A 22,466-nucleotide genomic window follows, 5' to 3' on the forward strand; every position below is an offset into this window, starting at 1 on the left:
GTGCACACCACCTGATCCTAAAGCTTTACTTTTTGTGCCCTGTCTCCTGCGGAGCCGCTATTCCCCATGGTCCTTTCAGGAACCCCAGCATCCACTAGGACGATAGAGAAATACTGTTTTCTTAAAATATCAAAGTAATTTGATTAATTGCACTCACCAGAATGTGGTTAAATAGTACTAAATAAATCTAATGGGCACTTCGTTTTTGTGATTGATATACATGACGATTTTTTAATGATATTCTGGTAAATGAAAATTATTAGTTATGTTATGAAACCAGTATTGCAATGTTTCATCATGTTTTTTACATGCCCGGTTAGTCTTGTCTGTGTAGCTCCAGCACAGCACTAGTCACCCTGACAGACACTCCCGGCTGCTGGTGTTGCTGCCTGGTTCTCCGACATTCAGTGGTGCATTTGCTGCGGCGCCGCATGATGACGTACGGTGGCGGAAGCCAGGTTTGAAGCAGTGGCGGGGACTGGAGGGCAGCAGGGGCGCTGATGGAGCTGGCAGACACCTTATCCCCCGGCTGCGGCGCTAGCGGCATACTCTCAGGTAATAACATGTGTCGCTATGTGACGCACCCCTGGCAGCCATCCCGGCCAGCACCCGGACGAAAATGCACAAGTGCAATAAACGGGCAGACATATTCTCTGGCTTGCCATTCTCAGGGGGAGCACATGAAGTCACCTACAGTACTGTAGGCTACTGTTACGCATTGCAGCTGTGTAAATGTATGTGAGTTCCTTTGACCCATGTTTAAAAAAAAAAAAAAAAAAAAAACGAGTTTTAATTTTTTTGTTCAACGCAGAGGAGCTGCTGCTCTAGTAACTTAGCATTAGTGATATTTACTGTGCAGTGCATGGTGCTCTTTGGTGTGCTATGCAAGTTGTGGGTTTCACACTGAAATGTACTGCAAAAACATTTAACACTTTTGAGCTCTTTTTAAAAAGAAAGTTTGGTGGATGGTGAATATTTAACTGGGGTTTTGCATTTTATCAATGCAATGTTTTGGGGCATATTTATTATCAAGTCTTAAGTTGCGTTCACACTGACCGATATATTGGGCGTTCAATTGAACAGCCGATATATCGCTGGTAAGTCACTGTCTGTGAATGCTGTTGTTCACAACTTATTGTGTTGGCCCTGCAGCACAGCCGCTTGCTGATATATAGGCGCATCGTGCTGTGTGTATGGGTAGACAGCTGACCGTCTATGCATTTGCCACACAAGCCGTCGGTGATTAACAGCGCAACTGGTTGAGTGCATGTAAATGTCTGTACATATAGTTTGTGTAATCCCGCACCAGTTTTTCTCTGACGTCCTAGTGGATGCTGGGACTCCGTCAGGACCATGGGGAATAGCGGCTCCGCAGGAGACAGGGCACAAAAGTAAAAGCTTTAGGATCAGGTGGTGTGCACTGGCTCCTCCCACTATGACCCTCCTCCAAGCCTCAGTTAGGTTTTTGTGCCCGTCCGAGCAGGGTGCAATCTAGGTGGCTCTCATAAAGAGCTGCTTAGAGTAAAAGTTTTGATAGGTTTCTTATTTTCAGTGAGTCCTGCTGGCAACAGGCTCACTGCAACGAGGGACCTAGGGGAGAAGGAGTGAACTCACCTGCGTGCAGGATGGATTTGCTTCTTAGGCTACTGGACACTAGCTCCAGAGGGACGATCACAGGTACAGCCTGGATGGGTCACCGGAGCCGCGCCGCCGACCCCCTTGCAGATGCCGAAGTAAGAAGAGGTCCAGAAACCGGCGGCTGAAGGCTTTTCAGTCTTCATGAGGTAGCGCACAGCACTGCAGCTGTGCGCCATTGCGCTCAGGCACACTTCACACCAGCGGTCACTGAGGGTGCAGGGCGCTGGGGGGGGCGCCCTGGGCAGCAATGAGATTACCTTTCTGGCTAAAAAGAATACATCACATATAGTCCCTGAGGCTATATGGATGTATTTCACCCCTGCCAGATCTCAGAAAAACCGGGAGAAGAGCCCGCCGGAATAGGGGGCGGGGCCTATCTCCTCAGCACACAGCGCCATTTTCCCTCACAGAACTGCTGGTGGGAAGGCTCCCAGGCTCTCCCCTGCACCGCACTACAGAAACAGGGTTAAAACAGAGAGGGGGGGGCACTTATTTGGCGATATGATTATATATTAAGATGCTATAAGGGAAAACACTTATATAAAGGTTGTCCCTGTATAATTATAGCGTTTTGGTGTGTGCTGGCAAACTCTCCCTCTGTCTCCCCAAAGGGCTAGTGGGGTCCTGTCCTCTATCAGAGCATTCCCTGTGTGTGTGCTGTGTGTCGGTACGTGTGTGTTGACATGTATGAGGACGATGTTGGTGAGGAGGCGGAGCAATTGCCTGTAATGGTGATGTCACTCTCTAGGGAGTCGACACCGGAATGGATGGCTTATTTAAGGAATTACGTGATAATGTCAACACGCTTCAAGGTCGGTTGACGACATGAGACGGCCGGCAAACAAATTAGTACCTGTCCAGGCGTCTCAAACACCGTCGGGGGCTTTAAAACGCCCATTTACCTCAGTCGGTCGACATAGACACAGACACGGACACTGACTCCAGTGTCGACGGTGAAGAAACAAACGTATTTTCCTTTAGGGCCACACGTTACATGTTAAGGGCAATGAAGGAGGTGTTACATATTTCTGATACTACAAGTACCACAAAAAAGGGTATTATGTGGGTGTGAAAAAACTACATGTAGTTTTTCCTGAATCAGATAAATTAAATGAAGTGTGTGATGATGCGTGGGTTTCCCCCGATAGAAAATTATTGGCGGTATACCCTTTCCCGCCAGAAGTTAGGGCGCGTTGGGAAACACCCCTTAGGGTGGATAAGGCGCTCACACGCTTATCAAAACAAGTGGCGTTACCGTCTCCAGATACGGCCGCCCTCAAGGAACCAGCTGATAGGAGGCTGGAAAATATCCTAAAAAGTATATACACACATACTGGTGTTATACTGCGACCAGCTATCGCCTCAGCCTGGATGGGCAGCGCTGGGGTGGCTTGGTCGGATTCCCTGACTGAAAATATTGATACCCTTGACAGGGACAGTATTTTATTGACTATAGAGCACAGAGAGATATTTGCACTCTGGCATCAAGAGTAAGTGCGATGTCCATATCTGCCAGAAGATGTTTATGGACACGACAGTGGTCAGGTGATGCAGATTCCAAACGGCAATTGCCGTATAAAGGGGAGGAGTTATTTGGGGTCGGTCCATCGGATCTGGTGGCCACGGCAACAGCTGGAAAATCCACCTTTTTTACCCTAAGTCACATCTAAGCAGAAAAAGACACCGTCTTTTCAGCCTCAGTCCTTTCGTCCCCATAAGGGCAAGCGGGCAAAAGGCCAGTCATATCTGCCCAGGGATAGAGGAAAGGGAAGAAGACTGCAGCAGGCAGCCCATTCCCAAGAACAGAAGCCCTCCACCGCTTCTGCCAAGTCCTCAGCATGACGCTGGGGCCGTACAGGACCCCTGGATCCTACAAGTAGTATCCCAGGGGTACAGATTGGAAATTCGAGACGTCTCCCCCTCGCAGGTTCCTGAAGTCTGCTTTACCAACGTCTCCCTCCGACAGGGAGGCAGTATTGGAAACAATTCACAAGCTGTATTCCCAGCAGGTGATAATCAAAGTACTCCTCCTACAACAAGGAAAGGGGTATTATTCCACACTATATTGTGGTACTGAAGCCAGACGGCTCGGTGAGACCTATTCTAAATCTGAAATATTTGAACACTTACATACAAAGGTTCAAATCAAGATGGAGTCACTCAGAGCAGTGATAGCGAACCAGGAAGAAGGGGACTATATGGTGTCCCGGGACATCAGGGATGCTTCCTCCATGTCCCAATTTGCCCTTCTCACCAAGGGTACCGCAGGTTCGTGGTACAGAACTGTCACTATCAGTGTCAGACGATGCCGGTTGGATTGTCCACGGCACCCCGGGTCTTTACCAAGGTAATGGCCGAAATGATGATTCTTCTTCAAAGAAAATGGACGATATCCTGATAAGGGCAAGGTCCAGAGAACAGTTGGAGGTCGGAGTAGCACTATCTCAAGTAGTTCTACGACAGCATGGGTGGATTCTAAATATTCCAAAACCGCAGCTGTTTCCGACGACAATTTGCTGTTCCTAGGGATGATTCTGGACACAGTCCAGAAAAGGGTGTTTCTCCCGGAGAAGAAAGCAAGGGAGTTATCCGAGCTAGTCAGGAACCTCCTAAAACCAGGAAAAGTGTCAGTGCATCAATGCACAAGGGTCCTGGGAAAAATGGTGGCTTCTTACGAAGCGATTCCATTCGGCAGATTCCATGCAAGAACTTTTCAGTGGGATCTGCTGGACAAATGGTCCGGATCGCATCTTCAGATGCATCAGCGGATAACCCTGTCTCCAAGGACAAGGGTGTCTCTCCTGTGGTGGTTGCAGAGTGCTCATCTTCTAGAGGGCCGCAGATTCGGCATTCAGGACTGGGTCCTGGTGACCACGGATGCCAGCCTGAGAGGCTGGGGAGCAGTCACACAGGGAAGAAATTTCCAGGGCTTGTGGTCAAGCATGGAAACGTCATTTCACATAAATATCCTGGAACTAAGGGCCATTTACAATGCCCTAAGTCAAGCAAGGCCTCTGCTTCAGGGTCAGCCGGTGTTGATCCAGTCGGACAACATCACGGCAGTCGCCCACGTAAACAGACAGGGCGGCACAAGAAGCAGGAGGGCAATGGCAGAAGTTGCAAGGATTCTTCGCTGGGCGGAAAATCATGTGATAGCACTGTCAGCAGTGTTCATTCCGGGAGTGGACAACTGGGAAGCAGACTTCTTCAGCAGACACGACCTCCACCCGGGGGAGTGGGGACTTCACCCAGAAGTCTTCCACATGATTGTGAACCGTTGGGAAAAAACAAAGGTGGACATGATGGCGTCCCGCCTCAACAAAAAACTAGACAGATATTGCGCCAGGTCAAGGGACCCTCAGGCAATAGCTGTGGATGCTCTGGTAACACCGTGGGTGTACCAGTCAGTGTATGTGTTCCCTCCTCTGCCTCTCATACCCAAGGTACTGAGAATCATAAGAAGGAGAGGAGTAAGGACTATACTCGTGGCTCCGGATTGGCCAAGAAGGACTTGGTACCCGGAACTTCAAGAGATGCTCACGGAGGACCCGTGGCCTCTACCTCTAAGAAAGGACCTGCTCCAGCAGGGACCCTGTCTGTTCCAATACTTACCGCGGCTGCGTTTGACGGCATGGCGGTTGAACGCCGGATCCTGAAGGAAAAAGGCATTCCGGATGAAGTCATCCCTACCCTGATCAAAGCCAGGAAGGATGTAACCGTGCAACATTATCACCGTATTTGGCGTAAATATGTTGCGTGGTGTGAGGCCAGGAAGGCCCCTACAGAGGAATTTCAACTGGGTCGTTTCCTGTTGTCAAGGGGGTACTGCATATACAGCCTCCTTTTGTGCCTCCAGTGGCACCTTGGGATCTCAATGTAGTTTTGGGGTTCCTAAAATCACATTGGTTTGAACCACTCACCACTGTGGACTTAAAATATCTCACATGGAAAGTGGTAATGCTGTTAGCCCTGGCGTCAGCCAGGCGTGTCTCAGAATTGGCGGCTTTATCCTATAAAAGCCCTTACCTAATTTTTCATACGGACAGGGCAGAATTGAGGACTCGTCCTCAATTTCTACCTAAGGTGGTTTCAGCGTTTCACTTGAACCAGCCTATTGTGGTACCTGCGGCTACTAGGGACTTGGAGGACTCCAAGTTGCTGGACGTAGTCAGGGCCCTGAAAATATATGTTTCCAGGACGGCTGGAGTCAGAAAATCTGACTCGCTGTTTATCCTGTATGCACCCAACAAGCTGGGTGCTCCTGCTTCTAAGCAGACTATTGCTCGTTGCATTTGTAGTACATTCAGCTTGCACATTCTGTGGCAGGCCTGCCACAGCCAAAATCTGTAAAAGCCCATTCCACAAGGAAAGTGGGCTCATCTTGGGCGGCTGCCCGAGGGGTCTCGGCTTTACAACTTTGCCGAGCAGCTACTTTATCAGGGGCAAACACGTTTGCAGCAACGAATGAGAGAACTCCAGGTCCTCCTCAGCCAGGGTATCAAATTTGTAGAATTTAGCAGAGTCATCCGCACTCTCCCGCCCGTTTGGGAGCTTTGGTATAATCCCCATGGTCCTTACGGAGTTCCCAGCATCCACTAGGACGTCAGAGAAAATAAGAATTTACTTACCGATAATTCTATTTCTCATAGTCCGTAGTGGATGCTGGGCGCCCATCCCAAGTGCGGATTGTCTGCAATACTTGTACATAGTTATTGTTACAAAAATCGGGTTATTATTGTTGTGAGCCATCTTTTCAGAGGCTCCTCTGTTATCATGCTGTTAACTGGGTTCAGATCACAGGTTGTACGGTGTGATTGGTGTGGCTGGTATGAGTCTTACCCGGGATTCAAAATCCTTCCTTATTGTGTACGCTCGTCCGGGCACAGTATCCTAACTGAGGCTTGGAGGAGGGTCATAGGGGGAGGAGCCAGTGCACACCAGGTAGTCCTAAAGCTTTTACTTTTGTGCGCAGTCTCCTGCGGAGCCGCTATTCCCCATGGTCCTTACGGAGTTCCCAGCATCCACTACGGACTATGAGAAATAGAATTATCGGTAAGTAAATTCTTATTTTTTCCCTGGGTCATTGGCGCTGGGTGTGTGCTGGCATACTCTCTCTCTGTCTCTCCAAAGGGCCTTGTGGGGGAACTGTCTGCAGATAAGAGAATTCCCTGAATGTGTGGTGTGTCGGTACGCGTGTGTCGGCATGTCTGAGGTAGAAGGCTCTCCTAGGGAGGAGGTGGAGCAAATGAGTGTGGTGTCTCCGTCGGTAACACCGACACCTGACTGGTTGGATATGTGGAATGTTTTAAGTGCTAATGTGAATTTATTGCACAAAAGGTTGGACAAAGCTGAGTCCAGGGAGTGTACAGGGAGTCAAGCCCTGCCTGCCACTATGTCGCAGGGACCTTCTGGGTCTCAAAAGCGCCCAATATCCCAAATAGTAGACACTAATACCGACACGGATTCTGGCTAAAAGTATTCAATATATGATTATTGCAATAAAGGATGTACTGCATGTCACAGATGACCCCTCTGTCCCTGACACGAGGGTGCGCATGTATAAGGAAAAGAAACCTGAGGTAACCTTTCCCCCATCTCATGAGCTGAACGAGTTATTTGAAGAGGCTTGGGAATCTCCAGACAAGAAACTGCAGATTCCCAAAAGGATTCTTATGGCGTATCCTTTACCGACTAAGGACAGGATACAGTGGGATTCCTCCCCAAGGGTGGACAAAAGCGTTGACACGCTTATCCAAAAAGGTAGCGCTGCCATCCCAAGATACGGCAACCATCAGGGATCCTGCTGATCGCAAGCAGGAGACTACCTTGAAGTCCATTTACACACATTCTGGTACCTTACTCAGACCGGCGATAGCGTCGGCTTGGGTTTGTAGCGCTGTAGCAGCATGGACAGATACCTTATCGGCGGAAATTGATACCCTGGATAATGATACCATTTTTCTCTAACGTCCTAGAGGATGCTGGGGACTCCGTAAGGACCATGGCGAGAGACGGGCTCCGCAGGAGACATGGGCACTTTAAGAAAGAATTTAGTTCCTGGTGTGCACTGGCTCCTCCCTCTCTGCCCCTCCTCCAGACCTCAGTTTGATTCTGTTCCCAGAGGAGCTGGGTGCTTTTCAGTGAGCTCTCCTGAGTTTGCTGATAGAAAGTTTTTTGTTAGGTTTTTTATTTTCAGGGAGCTCTGCTGGCAACAGACGCCCTGCATCGTGGGACTGAGGGGAGAGAAGCAGCCCTACTCTCTGAAGCTAGGTCCTGCTTCTTAGGCTACTGGACACCATTAGCTCCAGAGGGATCGGTACGCAGGATCTCACCCTCGCCGTCCGTCCCAGAGCCGCACCGCCGACCCCTCGCAGAGCTGGAAGACTGAAGCCGGGTGAGTATGAGAAGCAAGAAGACTTCACAGGCGGCAGAAGACTTCGTGATCTTCACTGGAGGTAACGCACAGCACTGCAGCTGTGCGCTATTGCTCCACACACCTACACATACGCCGGTCACTGTTAGGGTGCAGGGCCGCGGGGGGGAGGGGGGGCACCCTGGGCAGCATTTGGTACCTCATTCTGGTAAATGAACACATATATACAGCTGGGCACTGTATATATGTAGGAGCCCCCGCCAAAGAAATAAAATTTAAGCGGGACAGAAGCCCACCGCCGAGGGAGCGGGGCTTCTCCCTCAGCACTCACCAGCGCCATTTTTTCTCCACAGCACGCTGAGAGGAAGCTCCCCAGGTTCTCCCCTGCTGATACACGGTAGAAGAGGGTTGAAAAGAGAGGGGGGGCACATAATTAGGTGCAAAAAAGTATACAAACAGCAGCTACTGGGTTAACATTAAGTTACTGTGTTATTCCTGGGTTATATAGCGCTGGGGTGTGTGCTGGCATACTCTCTCTCTGTCTCTCCAAAGGGCCTCGTGGGGGAACTGTCTTCAGAAAGGATATTCCCTGTGTGTGTGGTGTGTCGGTACGCTTGTGTCGACATGTCTGATGTGGAAGGCTATGTGGGAGAGGAGCGGGAGCAAATGAATGTGGTGTCTCCGCCGACGGCGCCGACACCTGATTGGATGGATATGTGGAAGGTTTTAAATGATAATGTGAATTCCTTGCATAAAAGATTAGACAAGGCTGATGCATTGGGACAGTCAGGGTCTCAACCCGTGCCTGATCCTATGTCGCAGGTACCGTCGGGGTCTCATAAGCACCCACTATCCCAAATTGTTGACACAGATACCGACATGGATTCTGACTCTAGTGTCAATTACGATGATGCAAAGTTGGTTAAATCACTTCGATATATGATTATAGCAATTAAGGAGGATTTGCACATCACAGAGGAAACCCCTGTCCCTGACACAAGGGTTTATATGTTTAAGGGAAAGAAACCTGAGGTAACTTTTCCCCCCTCACACGAACTGAATGAGTTATGTGAAAAAGCTTGGGAATCTCCAGATAAAAAACTGCAGATTATGGCGTATCCTTTCCCGCCAACGGACAGGTTACTATGGGAATCCTCCCCTAGGGTGGACAAAGCTTTAAAACGCTTATCCAAAAAGGTAGCCCTGCCGTCCCAGGATACGGCTACCCTCAAGGATGCTGCTGATCGCAAACAGGAGATTACCCTGAAGTCCATTTATACACATTCAGGTACCTTGCTCAGACCGGCAATCGCGTCGGCCTGGGTCTGTAGTGCAGTAGCGACATGGACTGATACCTTATCAGAGGAGTTTGATGCCCTAGATAGGGATACTGTTTTATTGACCCTGGGGCATATTAAAGACGCTGTCCTTTATATGAGAGATGCTCAAAGAGACATTAGTCTGCTGAGTTCTAGAATAAACGCTATGTCGATTTCTGCCAGAAGGGTCCTGTGGACTTGGCAATGGACAGGTGATGCCGACTCAAAATGACATATGGAGGTTTTACCTTACAGGGGTGTGGAATTGTTCGGTGAAGGTCTCTCGGACCTGGTCTCCACAGCTACTGCTGGAAAGTCAAATTTTTTGCCTTATGTTCCCTCACAGCCTAAGAGAGCACCGCATTATCAAATGCAGTCCTTTAGTTCACAAAGAAACAAGAAAGTCCGAGGTGTGTCCTTTCTTGCCAGAGGGAGGGGCAGAGGAAAAAAGCTGCACAATACAGCTAGTTCCCAGGAACAGAAGTCCTCCCCGGCCTCTGCAAAATCCACTGCATGACGCAGGGGCTCCACTGGCGGAGTCGGGGCCAGTTGGGGCGCGTCTTCGGAATTTCAGCCACATGTGGGTTCACTCCCAGGTGGATCCCTGGGCAATAGAAATTGTGTCTCAGGGTTACAAGCTGGAATTCGAAGAGGTGCCTCCTCGCCGGTTTTTCAAATCGGCCCTACCGTCTTCCTCCCTAGAGAGGGAGATAGTGTTAAATGCAATACAAAAATTGTATCTTCAGCAGGTGGTGGTCGAGGTTCCCCTCCTTCAACAGGGAAGGGGTTATTATTCGACCATGTTTGTGGTTCCGAAACCGGACGGTTCGGTCAGACCCATATTGAATTTAAAATCTCTGAACCTATACTTGAAGAGGTTCAAGTTCAAGATGGAATCGCTAAGAGCGGTCATCGTCAGCCTGGAAGGGGGCGATTTTATGGTGTCACTGGACATAAAGGATGCGTACCTTCACGTCCCCATTTATCCACCTCATCAGGCGTACCTAGGATTTGCGGTACAGGACTGTCATTACCAATTTCAGACGTTGCCGTTTGGTCTCTCAACGGCTCTGAGGATTTTCACCATGGTAATGGCGGAAATGATGGTGCTCCTGCGCAAGCAGGGTGTTACAATTATCCCGTACTTGGACGATCTCCTCATAAAAGCGAGATCAAGAGAGCAGTTGCTGAACAGCGTATCTCTTTCACTGAAAGTGTTATAACAACACGGCTGGATTCTCAATATCCCAAAGTCGCAGTTGGTTCCTACGACTCGTCTGCCTTTCTTGGACATGATTCTGGACACGACCCAGAAAAGGGTGTATCTTCCGATAGAAAAAGCCCAGGAACTTATGACTCTGGTCAGGAACCTTTTGAAATCAAGACAGGTGTCCGTGCATCATTGCACTCGAGTCCTGGGAAAGATGGTGGCCTCATACGAGGCCATTCCCTTTGGCAGGTTCCATGCGAGGACTTTCCAATGGGATCTGTTGGACAAGTGGTCCGGATCACATCTACAGATGCATCGGTTGATCACCCTGTTCCCCAGGGCCAGGGTGTCGCTCCTGTGGTGGCTGCAGAGTGCTCACCTTCTCGAGGACCGCAGATTCGGCATTCAGGATTGGATCCTGGTGACCACAGACGCAAGCCTCCGAGGTTGGGGAGCAGTCATACAGGGAAGAAATTTCCAGGGTCTTTGGTCAAGTCAAGAGACTTGTCTGCAAATCAACATCCTGGAACTAAGGACCATATACAACGCCCTACGTCAAGCGGAGGCCTTACTTCGCGACCAACCAGTTCTGATCCAGTCAGACATCACCGCAGTGGCTCATGTAAACCGCCAAGGCGGCACAAGGAGCAGAGCGGCAATGGCGGAAGCTACCAGGATTCTTCGCTGGGCGGAGAATCATGTAAGCGCACTGTCAGCAGTGTTCATTCCGGGAGTGGACAACTGGGAAGCAGACTTCCTCAGCAGACACGACCTACACCCGGGAGAGTGGGGACTTCATCCAGAAGTCTTTGCACAGATTGTGAGTCGGTGGGAACTGCCACAGATAGACATTATGGCGTCCCGCCTCAACAAAAAGCTACAGAGGTATTGCGCCAGGTCCAGAGACCCTCAGGCAGTAGCGGTAGACGCCCTCGTGACACCGTGGGTGTTCCGGTCCGTCTATGTATTTCCTCCTCTTCCTCTCATACCCAAGGTGTTGAGAATAGTAAGAAGAAAAGGAGTGAGAACAATCCTCGTTGTTTCAGATTGGCTGACACGCTTGTCCAAAAAGGTGGCACTGCCTTCTCAGGATACGGCTTCCCTCAAGGATCCTGCTGATCGCAGGCAGGAAATTACCATGAAGCACATTTACACTCATTCAGGTACTATTGTTAGACCGGCTATGGCGTCGGCCTGGGTTTGTAGTGCAGTTGTGGCATGGGCAGATTCCTTATCTACGGAGATTGACACCTTAGATAGGGATGCCATTCAAATGACCATAGAGCATATCAGAGATGCTGCCTTGTATATGAGAGATGCTCAGAGAGACATTTGTTTATTAAGCACCAGAATAAATGCTATGTCTATTTCTGCTAGGCGGCTCTTGTGGACCCGACTGTGGACGGGAGACGCCGATTCAAAGCGGCATTTGGAGTACTTGCCTTACAAAGGGGAGGAGGAGTTTGGAGACGGCCTCTCGGACCTTGTCTCTACTGCTACGGCTGGTAAGTCGAATTTCTTACCTTATGTCCCCCCCGCAGCATACAAAAAAGGCACCTCATTATCAAATGCAGTCCTTTCGTTCCAATAAAAACAAAAAGGTACGGGGATCGTCCTTTGTTGCCAGAGGGAAAGGCAGGGGAAAGAAGCTGCACACAGCTAGTTCCCAAGAGCAGAAGTCCTCCCCTGCATCTGCAAAGTCCACCGCATGACGCTGGGGCTTCCCAGGGGGAGGCAGATCTAGTGGGTGCTCGTCTTCGGTTTTTCAGCCACATCTGGGTTCACTCGCAGGTGGATCCCTGGGCATTAGAGATTGTTTCTCAAGGATACAGGCTGGAATTCGAAGACTTGCCTCCTCGCCGGTTTTTCAAGTCGGCTCTGCCGGCTTCCCCGTCGGAGAGGGAGCTAGTGTTGGCAGCAATCCAAAAATTGTATATTCAACAGGTGATTGTCACAGTTCCTCATCTCCAGCAAGGAGAGGGATATTACTCAACCCTGTGTGTGGTCCCGAAACCGGATGGTTCGGTCAGACCCATTTTAAACTTAAAATCCCTGAACCTGTACTTGAAGAGGTTCAAGAGTATAATTTAAGCCGTTTAAGACAATCAGCCCAATACTTGGAAGAAGCGGCAATTGACATGGGTACAATCGCTTCTAGAGCATCAGCCTTGACGGTAGCTGCTCGTAGAGCAGTTTGGCTGCGTACTTGGAAAGCAGATGCAGAATCCAAGAAGGAATTGGAAGCATTACCTTTCATTGGTAATATATTGTTTGGGAAACGATTGTCAGACATTCTAGAATCGGAAGCTGAGTCGAAGGTCAGATTTCCGACTAGTTATAACCCTAAGTCTAGGGGTTCAAAGTTTCGCCCATTTCGATGGCAAAGCAAACAAAGGCTAAAGAGGAGTCTAAGCAACCCCAGTTCAAAACCAGTGTAGGAAGCAGTAGGCTACCAAAAAGCCAGCTTCCAAGCCTGAACAGAAACCATCAGCCTGGAGGATTCCAGGGTTGGGGGCCGACTCCTTCATTTTTCACACGTATGGTAACAGTCAACAACAGATGCTTGGGTGCAGAAGGGGGTATCTCAGGGGTATGGGTTCCCATTCAGTAGGCAGCCTCCTCAAAGATTTTATTGCACCAGCCCATCTCGTATAGAGTCGAAGGCCAATGCCCTGCAAGAAGCAGTCCAAAAATTTCTGCAGTTTGGTGTGATTGTCCCAGTACCTCCATCACAAAGGGGATAGGGGTTTTACTCCAATCTATTTCTGATCTAGAAGCTGAATGGGTCATTTCGACCAATTCTCCATCTGAAAATGTTAAACAAATACATTTGGATCCCAAGGTTCCACATGGAGACATTACGTTCCATAATGTTGGCTATGGAACCGGGAGATTACATGGTATCTCTGGATGTACAGGATGCTTACCTACATGTGCCTATAGCACTGTCTCATCAGTGTTACCTCAGGTTTGCCATCCTCCAGGAACATTTTCAGTTCCAAGCTTTGCCCTTCGGGCTAGCAACATCACCCAGGGTGTTTACCAAAATTATGGTGGTTATGGCAGCTTGTCTTCGCAAGCAGGGGATAAGAATATTCTTATACCTCGACGACCTTTTAATCCTAGCACATTCGCAGGAGTTACTTTTGAGCTATCTTCAACAGACAATAGTTTGTTTACAGAGACACGGGTGGCTCATAAATTGGGAAAAGTCGTCTCTGAGTCCGTCACAACGGATGGTTCATCTGGGGGCCATATTCAGACCTACAGAAAGTTCTCTTACAGGAGAAAAAGATAGTCAAGGTGCAGGTCATGGCTCAGGAAGCGTTGCACGCCCAGACATTGTCAGTCCATGCAGCAATGCGACTGTTGGGTCTGATGGTATCAACCTTCGACATGGTGGAATATGCACAATTCCTCTCCAGACCATTGCAGCACCTTATTCTGACCAAATGGAACGGAAATCATCAGATGATAAAAAAGCAGATGATAAAGTTTCCAGTAAACGTAAAAAGGTCTCTAGCGTGGTGGCTACAGACAGACCATTTAAACAAGGGAGACCCTTTTGGATAAAAGAATGGCAAGTCCTGACAACAGATGCCAGTCTGCAAGGCTGGGGTGCGGTACTCGGAAGCCTTTGGTTCCAGGGAAAATGGACCATAAGGGAAAGTCGCCTGTCAATAAATCTGTTGGAGATAAGGGCCATTTATATGGCTCTAGTTCAGGCAAAGGACAGTCTGCAAGGAAGACCGGTCCAGATTCGCTCAGACAATGCGACAGCAGTAGTGTACCTCAATCATCAAGGAGGAACTCACAGCAAAAGATTGATGGAAGAAGTAACACCCATTCTAAGATGGGCAGAACTTCATCTCCCAGCATTGTCGGCAGTGTTTGTCCCAGGTGTACTGAACTGGGAAGCGGATTTTCTCAGTCAACACACCATTCAGGAAACCGAATGGGCATTACACTCAGAAGTGTTTCAGACAATAGTGAACAGATGGGGTCTACCAGAGATAGATCTTATGGTGTCTCGTCTAAACATCAAAGTTCCGAGGTACGGATCGAGAACAAGGGATCCCGGAACGGTCCTTGTAGACGCACTGTCAGTAGAATGGAAATTTCATCTGGCGTATCTGTTCCCTCCAATATCTCTGTTACCCAGAGTAGTGAGAAAAATAAAGCTAGCAAAGGGAGCAATAATTCTAATAGCTCCAGCTTGGACAAGAAGGCATTGGTACACAGATCTACTGAGAATGTCCGTGGAAGTACCAATACTGCTCCCTCGACGTTCAGATCTGCTAATGCAGGGTCCTTGTTGTCACAGTCATCTGGATCGTCTGTCTTTGACGGCGTAGCTGTTGAAACCTCTATCTTAGAAGCTAGAGGATTTTCAAAACAAGTAATCCAAACTATGCTTAGATCAAGAAAGCCTTCTTCAGCTCGTGTGTATCATAGAATATGGCAAACCTATATTCATTGGTGTACTGAAAAAAGTTTGAATCCAAGATCTTTTAAAGTATCCAGGATTTTGGATTTCCTTCAGGCAAGATTGGATAAAGGTTTGAAAATAGCTTACTTGAGAGTTCAAGTATCAGCGTTAACTGTATGGTTTCAGCAAAAGATTGCTGATTTACAGGATGTACGTACTTTCTTTCAGGGAGTTGTACATATTCAACCTCCATTTGTTCCTCCTGCAGCTCCCTGGGATTTGAATCTAGTTCTTAAATTCCTTCAGGGACCTCCGTTCGAACCACTTAAGAGAGCAGATCTTAAATGGTTAACGGCTAAAGTACTTTTTCTACTGGCAATGGCTTCAGCTAGAAGAGTGTCAGATTTAGGAGCGTTATCGTGTAAGTCTCCTTTCCTAAGTTTTTTTTCCAGACAGAGCAGTTCTCAGAACTAGATCTGGTTATCTTCCGAAGGTGGTTTCAAAGTTTCACCTGAATGAAGAGATTGTAGTCCCAGCTTTTCAGGTTTTGGGACTTTCTGCGGGAGAAGCGTCGCTGGACGTAGTCCGAGCATTAAGAATCTACATAGATCGTACTAGTGCCATCAGGAAAACAGATTCTCTCTTCATCCTCCACGGATTTCATAAAAGAGGATGGCCTGCTAGTAAACAGACGCTCGCAAGATGGCTCCGAATGGTAATTTCAGAAACTTATTCTCATGCAGATCTCCCTACTCCGGCTAATGTCTCTGCTCACACTACACGTAAGGTAGGTCCTTCATGGGCAGCACAACAGGGTGCTTCAGCAGAACAGATTTGTAAGGCAGCCACATGGTCTTCCATAAACACATTCATTAGACATTATGCCTTGGATACTTTTGCCTCTCATGACGCAGACTTCGGGCGAAAGGTTCTCCTGTGTAATTAGGAGCGTCCCCACCACTAAAATTGGCTTTGGGAATCCCAAAGTTATCCTGTGGATAATTCTGTGGACCCAGCCAGAGAAATAGACGTTATGGTAAGAACTTACCATTGATAACGTGATTTCTCTTATGTCCACAGGGATCCCACCCTGACGCACCTGATTTGAGGATCTCGACAATCACTAAACCTCTTCCCTCTTGTATGGAAGGGTGCGCATGTGTGTTCTTATCGCCTAAGTAGGTTTGTACCTGATGCTCCTGCCTAAATCGCTGTGGAAATAACTGATTTGACTGAATCAGTGGGCGGGACTATATGGGGAAGCCCCGATGCATCCTTGGAGGCCAGAAAGCTTGTGACCGTGTTGGTGCCATTTCCGCTGTCGCTCAACCATATCCCAATGTTATCCTGTGGATACCTGTGGACATAAGAGAAATCACGTTATCAACGGTAAATTTTTACCATAACATCTATATCTGCAGATATATCTATAAGTGTGTACTCAGCATTATACCTTATGATTATAATTTCTCTTATGTCCTAGGGGATACTGGGAATGCATTTAGTACCATGGGGTATAGACGGGTCCACTTGGAGCCATGGGCACCATAGACGTTTGATAACGTGTGCTGGCTCCTCCCTCTATGCCCCTCCTACCAGACTCAGTTTAGAAAATGTGCCCGAAGGAGCTGGTCATATCTCTGTAAGCTCCTGAAGAGTCTTCTGCATGTATTTTCAAAGTTTATTTTTAGGCAGGACAGGATGGCACCAGTCAGCCTGCTTTGTGGGACTTAAGTGGGTGGGGGGGGGGGGGGGGGTGGCCCAACCCCACCCTACCCCACTCCACTATAGGTTGATGGTCCCGTTCCTTGCTGACAGGACGCTAGCTCCTGAGGGAACTATTCGCAAGCCCCACCACGGCGACCGTACATTCCCGCAGCACGCAGCCACCCCTAACAAAGCCAGAAGAAAGAAGAGTGGTGAGTACTTAACCGGCGTCCCGGTTAGCGGGTCGCCGGCCATTATGGCCGCATTAGGGCACAGAGACGCATGGCCTCTACACGGGGCGGAATGAGTCTTCAGACTTAGTACACTGTAGTGTACACAGTACCCAGACTGGCAATACAGGCTTAAAAGGGGGCTTACTCAGTTTTATGCACTTGGACACCAAAACAGTATAAATAAGAGTGGGAAGACCGTGTGCCATAACAGGGGTGGGGCTTCACTATGAGCATATCCCGCAGCTCTCAGGTGCCATTTTCCCTCACTGCAGCAACACAGACGCTGACTACAGGGACGTGCAACTCCTCCGGAGAGCCTCCAAATTACCTTAGCAGTACGTGGGTTCATAGCTATATACTAGTGTACTAGGTCCCTAATCTAGGTACTTAGTCTGCCGGGTCGGCTAAGCTTGGTTTTAGCGATAAGGGCGCCGTATGCTGGTTCTATCCTCTCTCTGTGTCTCTCGGGAAGGGCTCTTTGTGGGTTAATTGTGCATTTAACATTTTCCTGTGTGTGTGCTGTCACTGCTGCAGTATGTCAGGCAAAGAGTGTGTTTCATGTAAGGCACAGTGTTCCGCTTCTCCAGGGGGTTCACTAGTGTGTACTCAGTATAGTATCCCTTCTCAGGCTAGTGGGGCGGAGCCAGCATGGCTGGACTCCATTAAGGGGATGATTTCCACCATCTCTACTAAATTATCTCGTAATGAGAGACGCAATACTTAAGACAGTCTATGGCTGAGTTTATGCAAAAGGACTCTGTACTCAGACCAGCGTCTCAGTCCTCTACCATTGGTCCGCAAAAACGTACTTTGGCCCATATCCTGCATTCAGACTCTGATAATGATGGGATAAAAATGGAGGTAGGGGAGGGTACTCTGTTGCAGGGTGTAAAGGCTCTCATAGATTCTATCAGAGAAGTCCTAAATATCCCTGATACAGTGATAGAGGAGTGCGAGGAATCTTACTTTTTAATATAAAGAAAAAAATTCTCATCCACTTTTTCTGTGTCAAAGGAACTAAATACTCTGTTTGAAAAACAGTGGGTTAATCCAGATAAAAAATTTAAAATTCCTAGGTGGTTAGCATCATCTTTAACTTTTCCTCCTGAGGATAGGAAAAAATGGGAAAATCCACTGATAGTGGATACATCAGTCTCCAGGCTCTCCCGTAAAATAGTACTACCTGTGCCTGGTGCAGCCTCCCTAAAGGATACAGCTGATCATAAGGTTGAGACTGCACTCATATCTTTGTATACAGCTGCAGGGGTGGCACAGAGACCTACTATAGCTTGTGGGTGGATTACTTTAGCCATTGCTTAATGGTCTGGTAATTTAATTGAGGGGTTAGACACCTTACCTCAAGAGGAAATTGTTTTACTCCTGCAACACATACAGTACAAGACTCTGCGAACTTTATGGCTGAAGCCATTAAAGAGTTAGGTTTGCTAAATGCACACACCACCGCTATGGCAGTATCAGCACGCAGGGGATTATGGCTGCGTCAGTGGACTGCTGACGTGGACTCCAAGAAAGGTGTGGAAGGCCTGCCGTTCACAGGTGAGGCCTTATTTGGCGACCAACTCAACAAGTGTATCTCACGAGCTACTGCTGGTAAATCCACCTATTTACCTTCTGCGTACTCAGGACCAATTTACAGTCCTTTCGGACTGCAAAGTTTAGGGGCAAGGCCAGAGGTTCTTCTACCCCCACCAGAAGTGCTGGAGGTAAACCACGCAGACCAGCGACTGCTGGTCCACAGGAAAAGAGTTCAGGCTCTGCTTCCTCAAAACCTTCCGTATGACGGTGGACTGCGATGCCTGGGAGACAGGCAGGTGGGAGCCCGGCTAAAATTCTTCAGTCACATCTGAACAAGATCTTGCCAGGATCCCTGGGTTATAGACCTTATATACCTGGTCTACAGGCTGGAGTTCCATGATCTCCCACCTCACAGCTTCTTCAAATCAGGCTTACCAGTTTCTCAAGAATCAAGAATAACCTCACATGAAGCCATTCAAAAACTGTTACAGACTCCAGTCATTGTTCCATCTCATCTACAAAACAAGGAATACTATTCCAGCTTGTTTGTATTCCAAAACCGGACGGTTCGGTAAAACCGATTCTGAATCTCAAATCATTGAACACATACTTACGAGTGTTCAAGTTCAAGATGGAGTCTCTGAGAGCGGTGATCTCAGGTCTGGAAGAGGGGGAATTCCTAGTGTCTCTGGATATCAAGGATGCGTACCTTCACATTCCGATCTGGCCACCTCATCAGGCTTATCTACGGTTTGCACTGCAGGACTGTCGCTACCAGTTTCAGGCCCTGCCATTTGGTCTCTACACGGCACCGAGGGTGTTCACCAAGGTGATGGCAGAGATGAGGATGCTACTCCACAAACAGGGAGTGAACGTCATTCCTTACCTGGACGATCTTTTGCTAAAGGCTGCGTCCAAGGAGCAGTTGTTGGAGAACATTGGTCTCACAACCAGATTACTCCTGGATCATGGGTGGATTCTGAACCTACTAAAATCTCACCTAGAACCAACGCAGAAGCTTAATTTCCTGGGAATGATACTGGACACAGAGTCTCAGAGAGTGTTCCTTCCCTTGGAAAAGGCAATGGTGATCCAGTCAATGGTTCGGGCCATCTTGAAGCCGACCCGAATCTCAGTACATCTGTGCATCTGGGGAAAATGGTGGCTTCTTATGAAGCAATTCAGTATGGAAGGTTTCATGCGAGGACCTTCCAGCTGGATCTGTTGGACAAATGGTCCGGATCGCATCTTCATATGCATCAGAGGATTCGCCTGTCGCCAAAAGCCAAAATCTCCCTCATGTGGTGGCTAGAAACTTCTCACCTAGTGAAGAGTCGAAATTTTGGGATTCAGTATTGGATCCTTCTAGCCATAGACGCAAGCCTCAGAGGTTGGGGTGCAGTCACCCAGGGGGTGCAGTTTCAAAGAAGATGGTCAAGTCAGGAAGTCGTCCTTCCAATAAACATCCTGGAACTCAGGGCTATGTAAAACGCCCTTCTGCAGGCCTCATCCCTACTTCAGAATCAGGCCATTCATGTTCAGTTGGACAATGTGACGGCGGTCACATACATAAACCGACATGGTGGAACAAAAAGCAGTGCCGCAATGTCAGAGGTGTCAAGAATTCTTCTCTGGGCGGAAAAACACGCCATGGCGTTGTCGGCAATCTTCATTCCGGGAGTAGACAAGTGGAATGCAGGTTTCCTCAGCAGACATGACTGCACCTGGGGGAATGGGGCCTCCACCCGGAGGTGTTCCAGTTTCTGACACGTTGGTGGGGTTATCCACAAATCGCCATGATGGCCTCTCGACTCAACAAGAAGTTTGAGCTGTATTTTTCCAGGTCGAGGGACCCAAAAGCTGTAGCGGTAGATGCCCTAACAACTCCGTGGGTCTACCATCTGGTGTACTTGTTTCCTCCCATTCCTCTGATCTCAAGAATTCTCAAAAGAATGAAAAGGGAGAGAGTTCAAGCAATTCTCATTGCTCCGGACTGGCCGCGAAGGGCCTGGTATGCAGATCTTCTCCAGATGCTAAGCAAAGATCCATGGCCTCTGCCTCTTCTAGAGGATCTTCTGCAATAAGGCCCATCCGTTTATCAAGACTTACCACGACTACGTTTGACGGCATGGAAGTTTAACATCTGATTCTAGCCAGGAGATGGATTCCTGACAAGGTCATCCTGACTACGATGCAAGCCAGGAAGTGGGTAACGTCTAAACATTACCATCGTATCTGAAAGAAATATGTCTCTTGGTGTGAGAGCAGACAATATTCTACGGTGCAATTTCATCTGGGACGTTTCCTGCTTTTTCTGCAATCGGGAGTGGATGTGGGCCTACGCCTAGGTTCCATAAAAGTTCAGATTTCGGCCTTGTCTATTTTCTTGCAGAAACAATTGGCTTCTCTCCTGGAAGTCCAGATGCTCTTGAAGGGTGTTCTTCATATCCAACCTCCCTTTGTGCCACCCACAGCACCTTGGGATCTCAATTTGGTTCTACAATTTCTTCAATCGGACTGGTTTGAACCATTACAGGAAGTAGACGTAATATCTTACGTGGAATATTGTCACGCTCTTGGGCTTGGCTTCGGCATGGCGCATGTCGTAGCTAGGGGCGTTGTTTCACAAGAGCCTCTGATAGATTTTCCATGAGGACAGAGCTGAACTCGGGACTCGTCAGCAATTCCTTTCTAAAGTGGTGTCGGTGTTTCACATCAACCAGACAATTGTGGTCCTGGTTGTTACTGTCACCTCTGCTTCTTCAAAGTGCTTGGACGTTGTAAGGGATTTGACGGTACATGTAAAGTGAACTGCTCGTCACAGGAAATCTGACTCGCTGTTCGTTCTATATGATGCCAACAAGATTGGATATCCTGCTTCAAAGCAGTCAATTGCACGCTGGATCAGGCTCACTATCCAGCATGCTTATTCCACGGCAGACCTTCCGATTCCAAGATCTGTACAGGCCCACTCTACTAGGTCGGTGGTTTCCTCTTGGGCTGCTGCCTGGGGTGTCTCGGCATTACATCTCGGCCGAGCAGCTACTTGGTCGGGTTCGAACACGTTTGCCAAGTTTTACAAGTTCGATACCTTGGCCTCCGACGACCTTCAGTTGGGTCAATCAGTTCTGCAGGAAACTCTGTACCGGTTTGGGAGCTTTGGTTCTTCCCCATGGTACTAAATGGATTCCCATTATCCCATACGACGTAAGAGAAAATAAGATTTTAATTACCTAAAATCCATTTCTCATAGTCCGTAGAGGATATTGGCCGCCCACCCGATGCTTCGTTCTTCCTGCACAGTTACTTGTTTAAATACTGTTTGGTTCAGCTGTTGTTGTTCCTGTTTTCAAGTTTGGTTAGCATGGCTTTCCTCTTGTTCTGGTTGTGCTGGTTCGAAATCTCACCATTTTCCTTCTCTATTTCCTTCTCTTAAAGTATGTCCGTCTCCTCGGGCACAGTTTCCTAGACTGGTAGGAGGGGCATAGAGGGAGGAGCCAGCACACGTTATAAAACTTCTATAGTGCCCATGGCTCCAAGTGGACCCGTCTATACCCCATTGTACTAAATGGATTCCCAGTATCCCCTATGGACCACGAGAAAAGGTTTTAACGGTAGGTAATTAATATCCTATATTCTTATAGCCACTGTTCATTGTAGTATGAAAATAAGATTTGCTAGGATGTATTAAAAATCACATCCAGGGACAGGGATTGCTGATACGATTCCTTCCCTTCTGTGTTGCATTGCTGCAACACCTCTCTACACATGCGTGGTCTGCTGACTTCACATTGTCAGCAGTCATTGCTGGGGAGGTTTCCTCTCCTGGTGATTTCTGCAAAGAGTGTCTCATAGGCTACAGCAGCTAATGCATTCTGAAGTTTGATTAAATTTGTCAGTGAAAGATACTTAATGTCCCCCCTGGAAATGAGTGTTGGGGGGATATTCCGCAAATACATAAATGGGGCCCTTTTTTTATAATTCATTTACACTCACCCCTCCTATGTAATGAAACAGAGAG

General features: G+C 48.2%; 1 protein-coding gene across 3 annotated transcripts in view; it reads left to right on the forward strand.

The window, feature by feature from the left end:
* The first annotated feature begins 312 nt into the window (after positions 1–312).
* MCPH1 (microcephalin 1) overlaps positions 313–22,466 on the forward strand; it is a 774,602-nt gene continuing 752,448 nt past the window's right edge. For 2 of the 3 annotated variants that reach the window (XR_010175987.1, XM_063916679.1), the window contains exon 1: positions 315–555. Coding sequence is in view for 2 of the 3 variants with exons in the window: in XM_063916679.1 (XP_063772749.1) it covers positions 501–555 (55 nt within the window). In the remaining variant the exon portion in view is untranslated. Of the gene's footprint in view, positions 556–22,466 lie in introns of all 3 variants that reach the window. The other variant, XM_063916680.1, reaches the window with a different exon arrangement.

The sequence above is a fragment of the Pseudophryne corroboree genome, chromosome 4 (genome assembly GCF_028390025.1).
Source record: "Pseudophryne corroboree isolate aPseCor3 chromosome 4, aPseCor3.hap2, whole genome shotgun sequence".
In the NCBI taxonomy this organism is placed as follows: Eukaryota; Metazoa; Chordata; class Amphibia; order Anura; family Myobatrachidae; genus Pseudophryne; species Pseudophryne corroboree.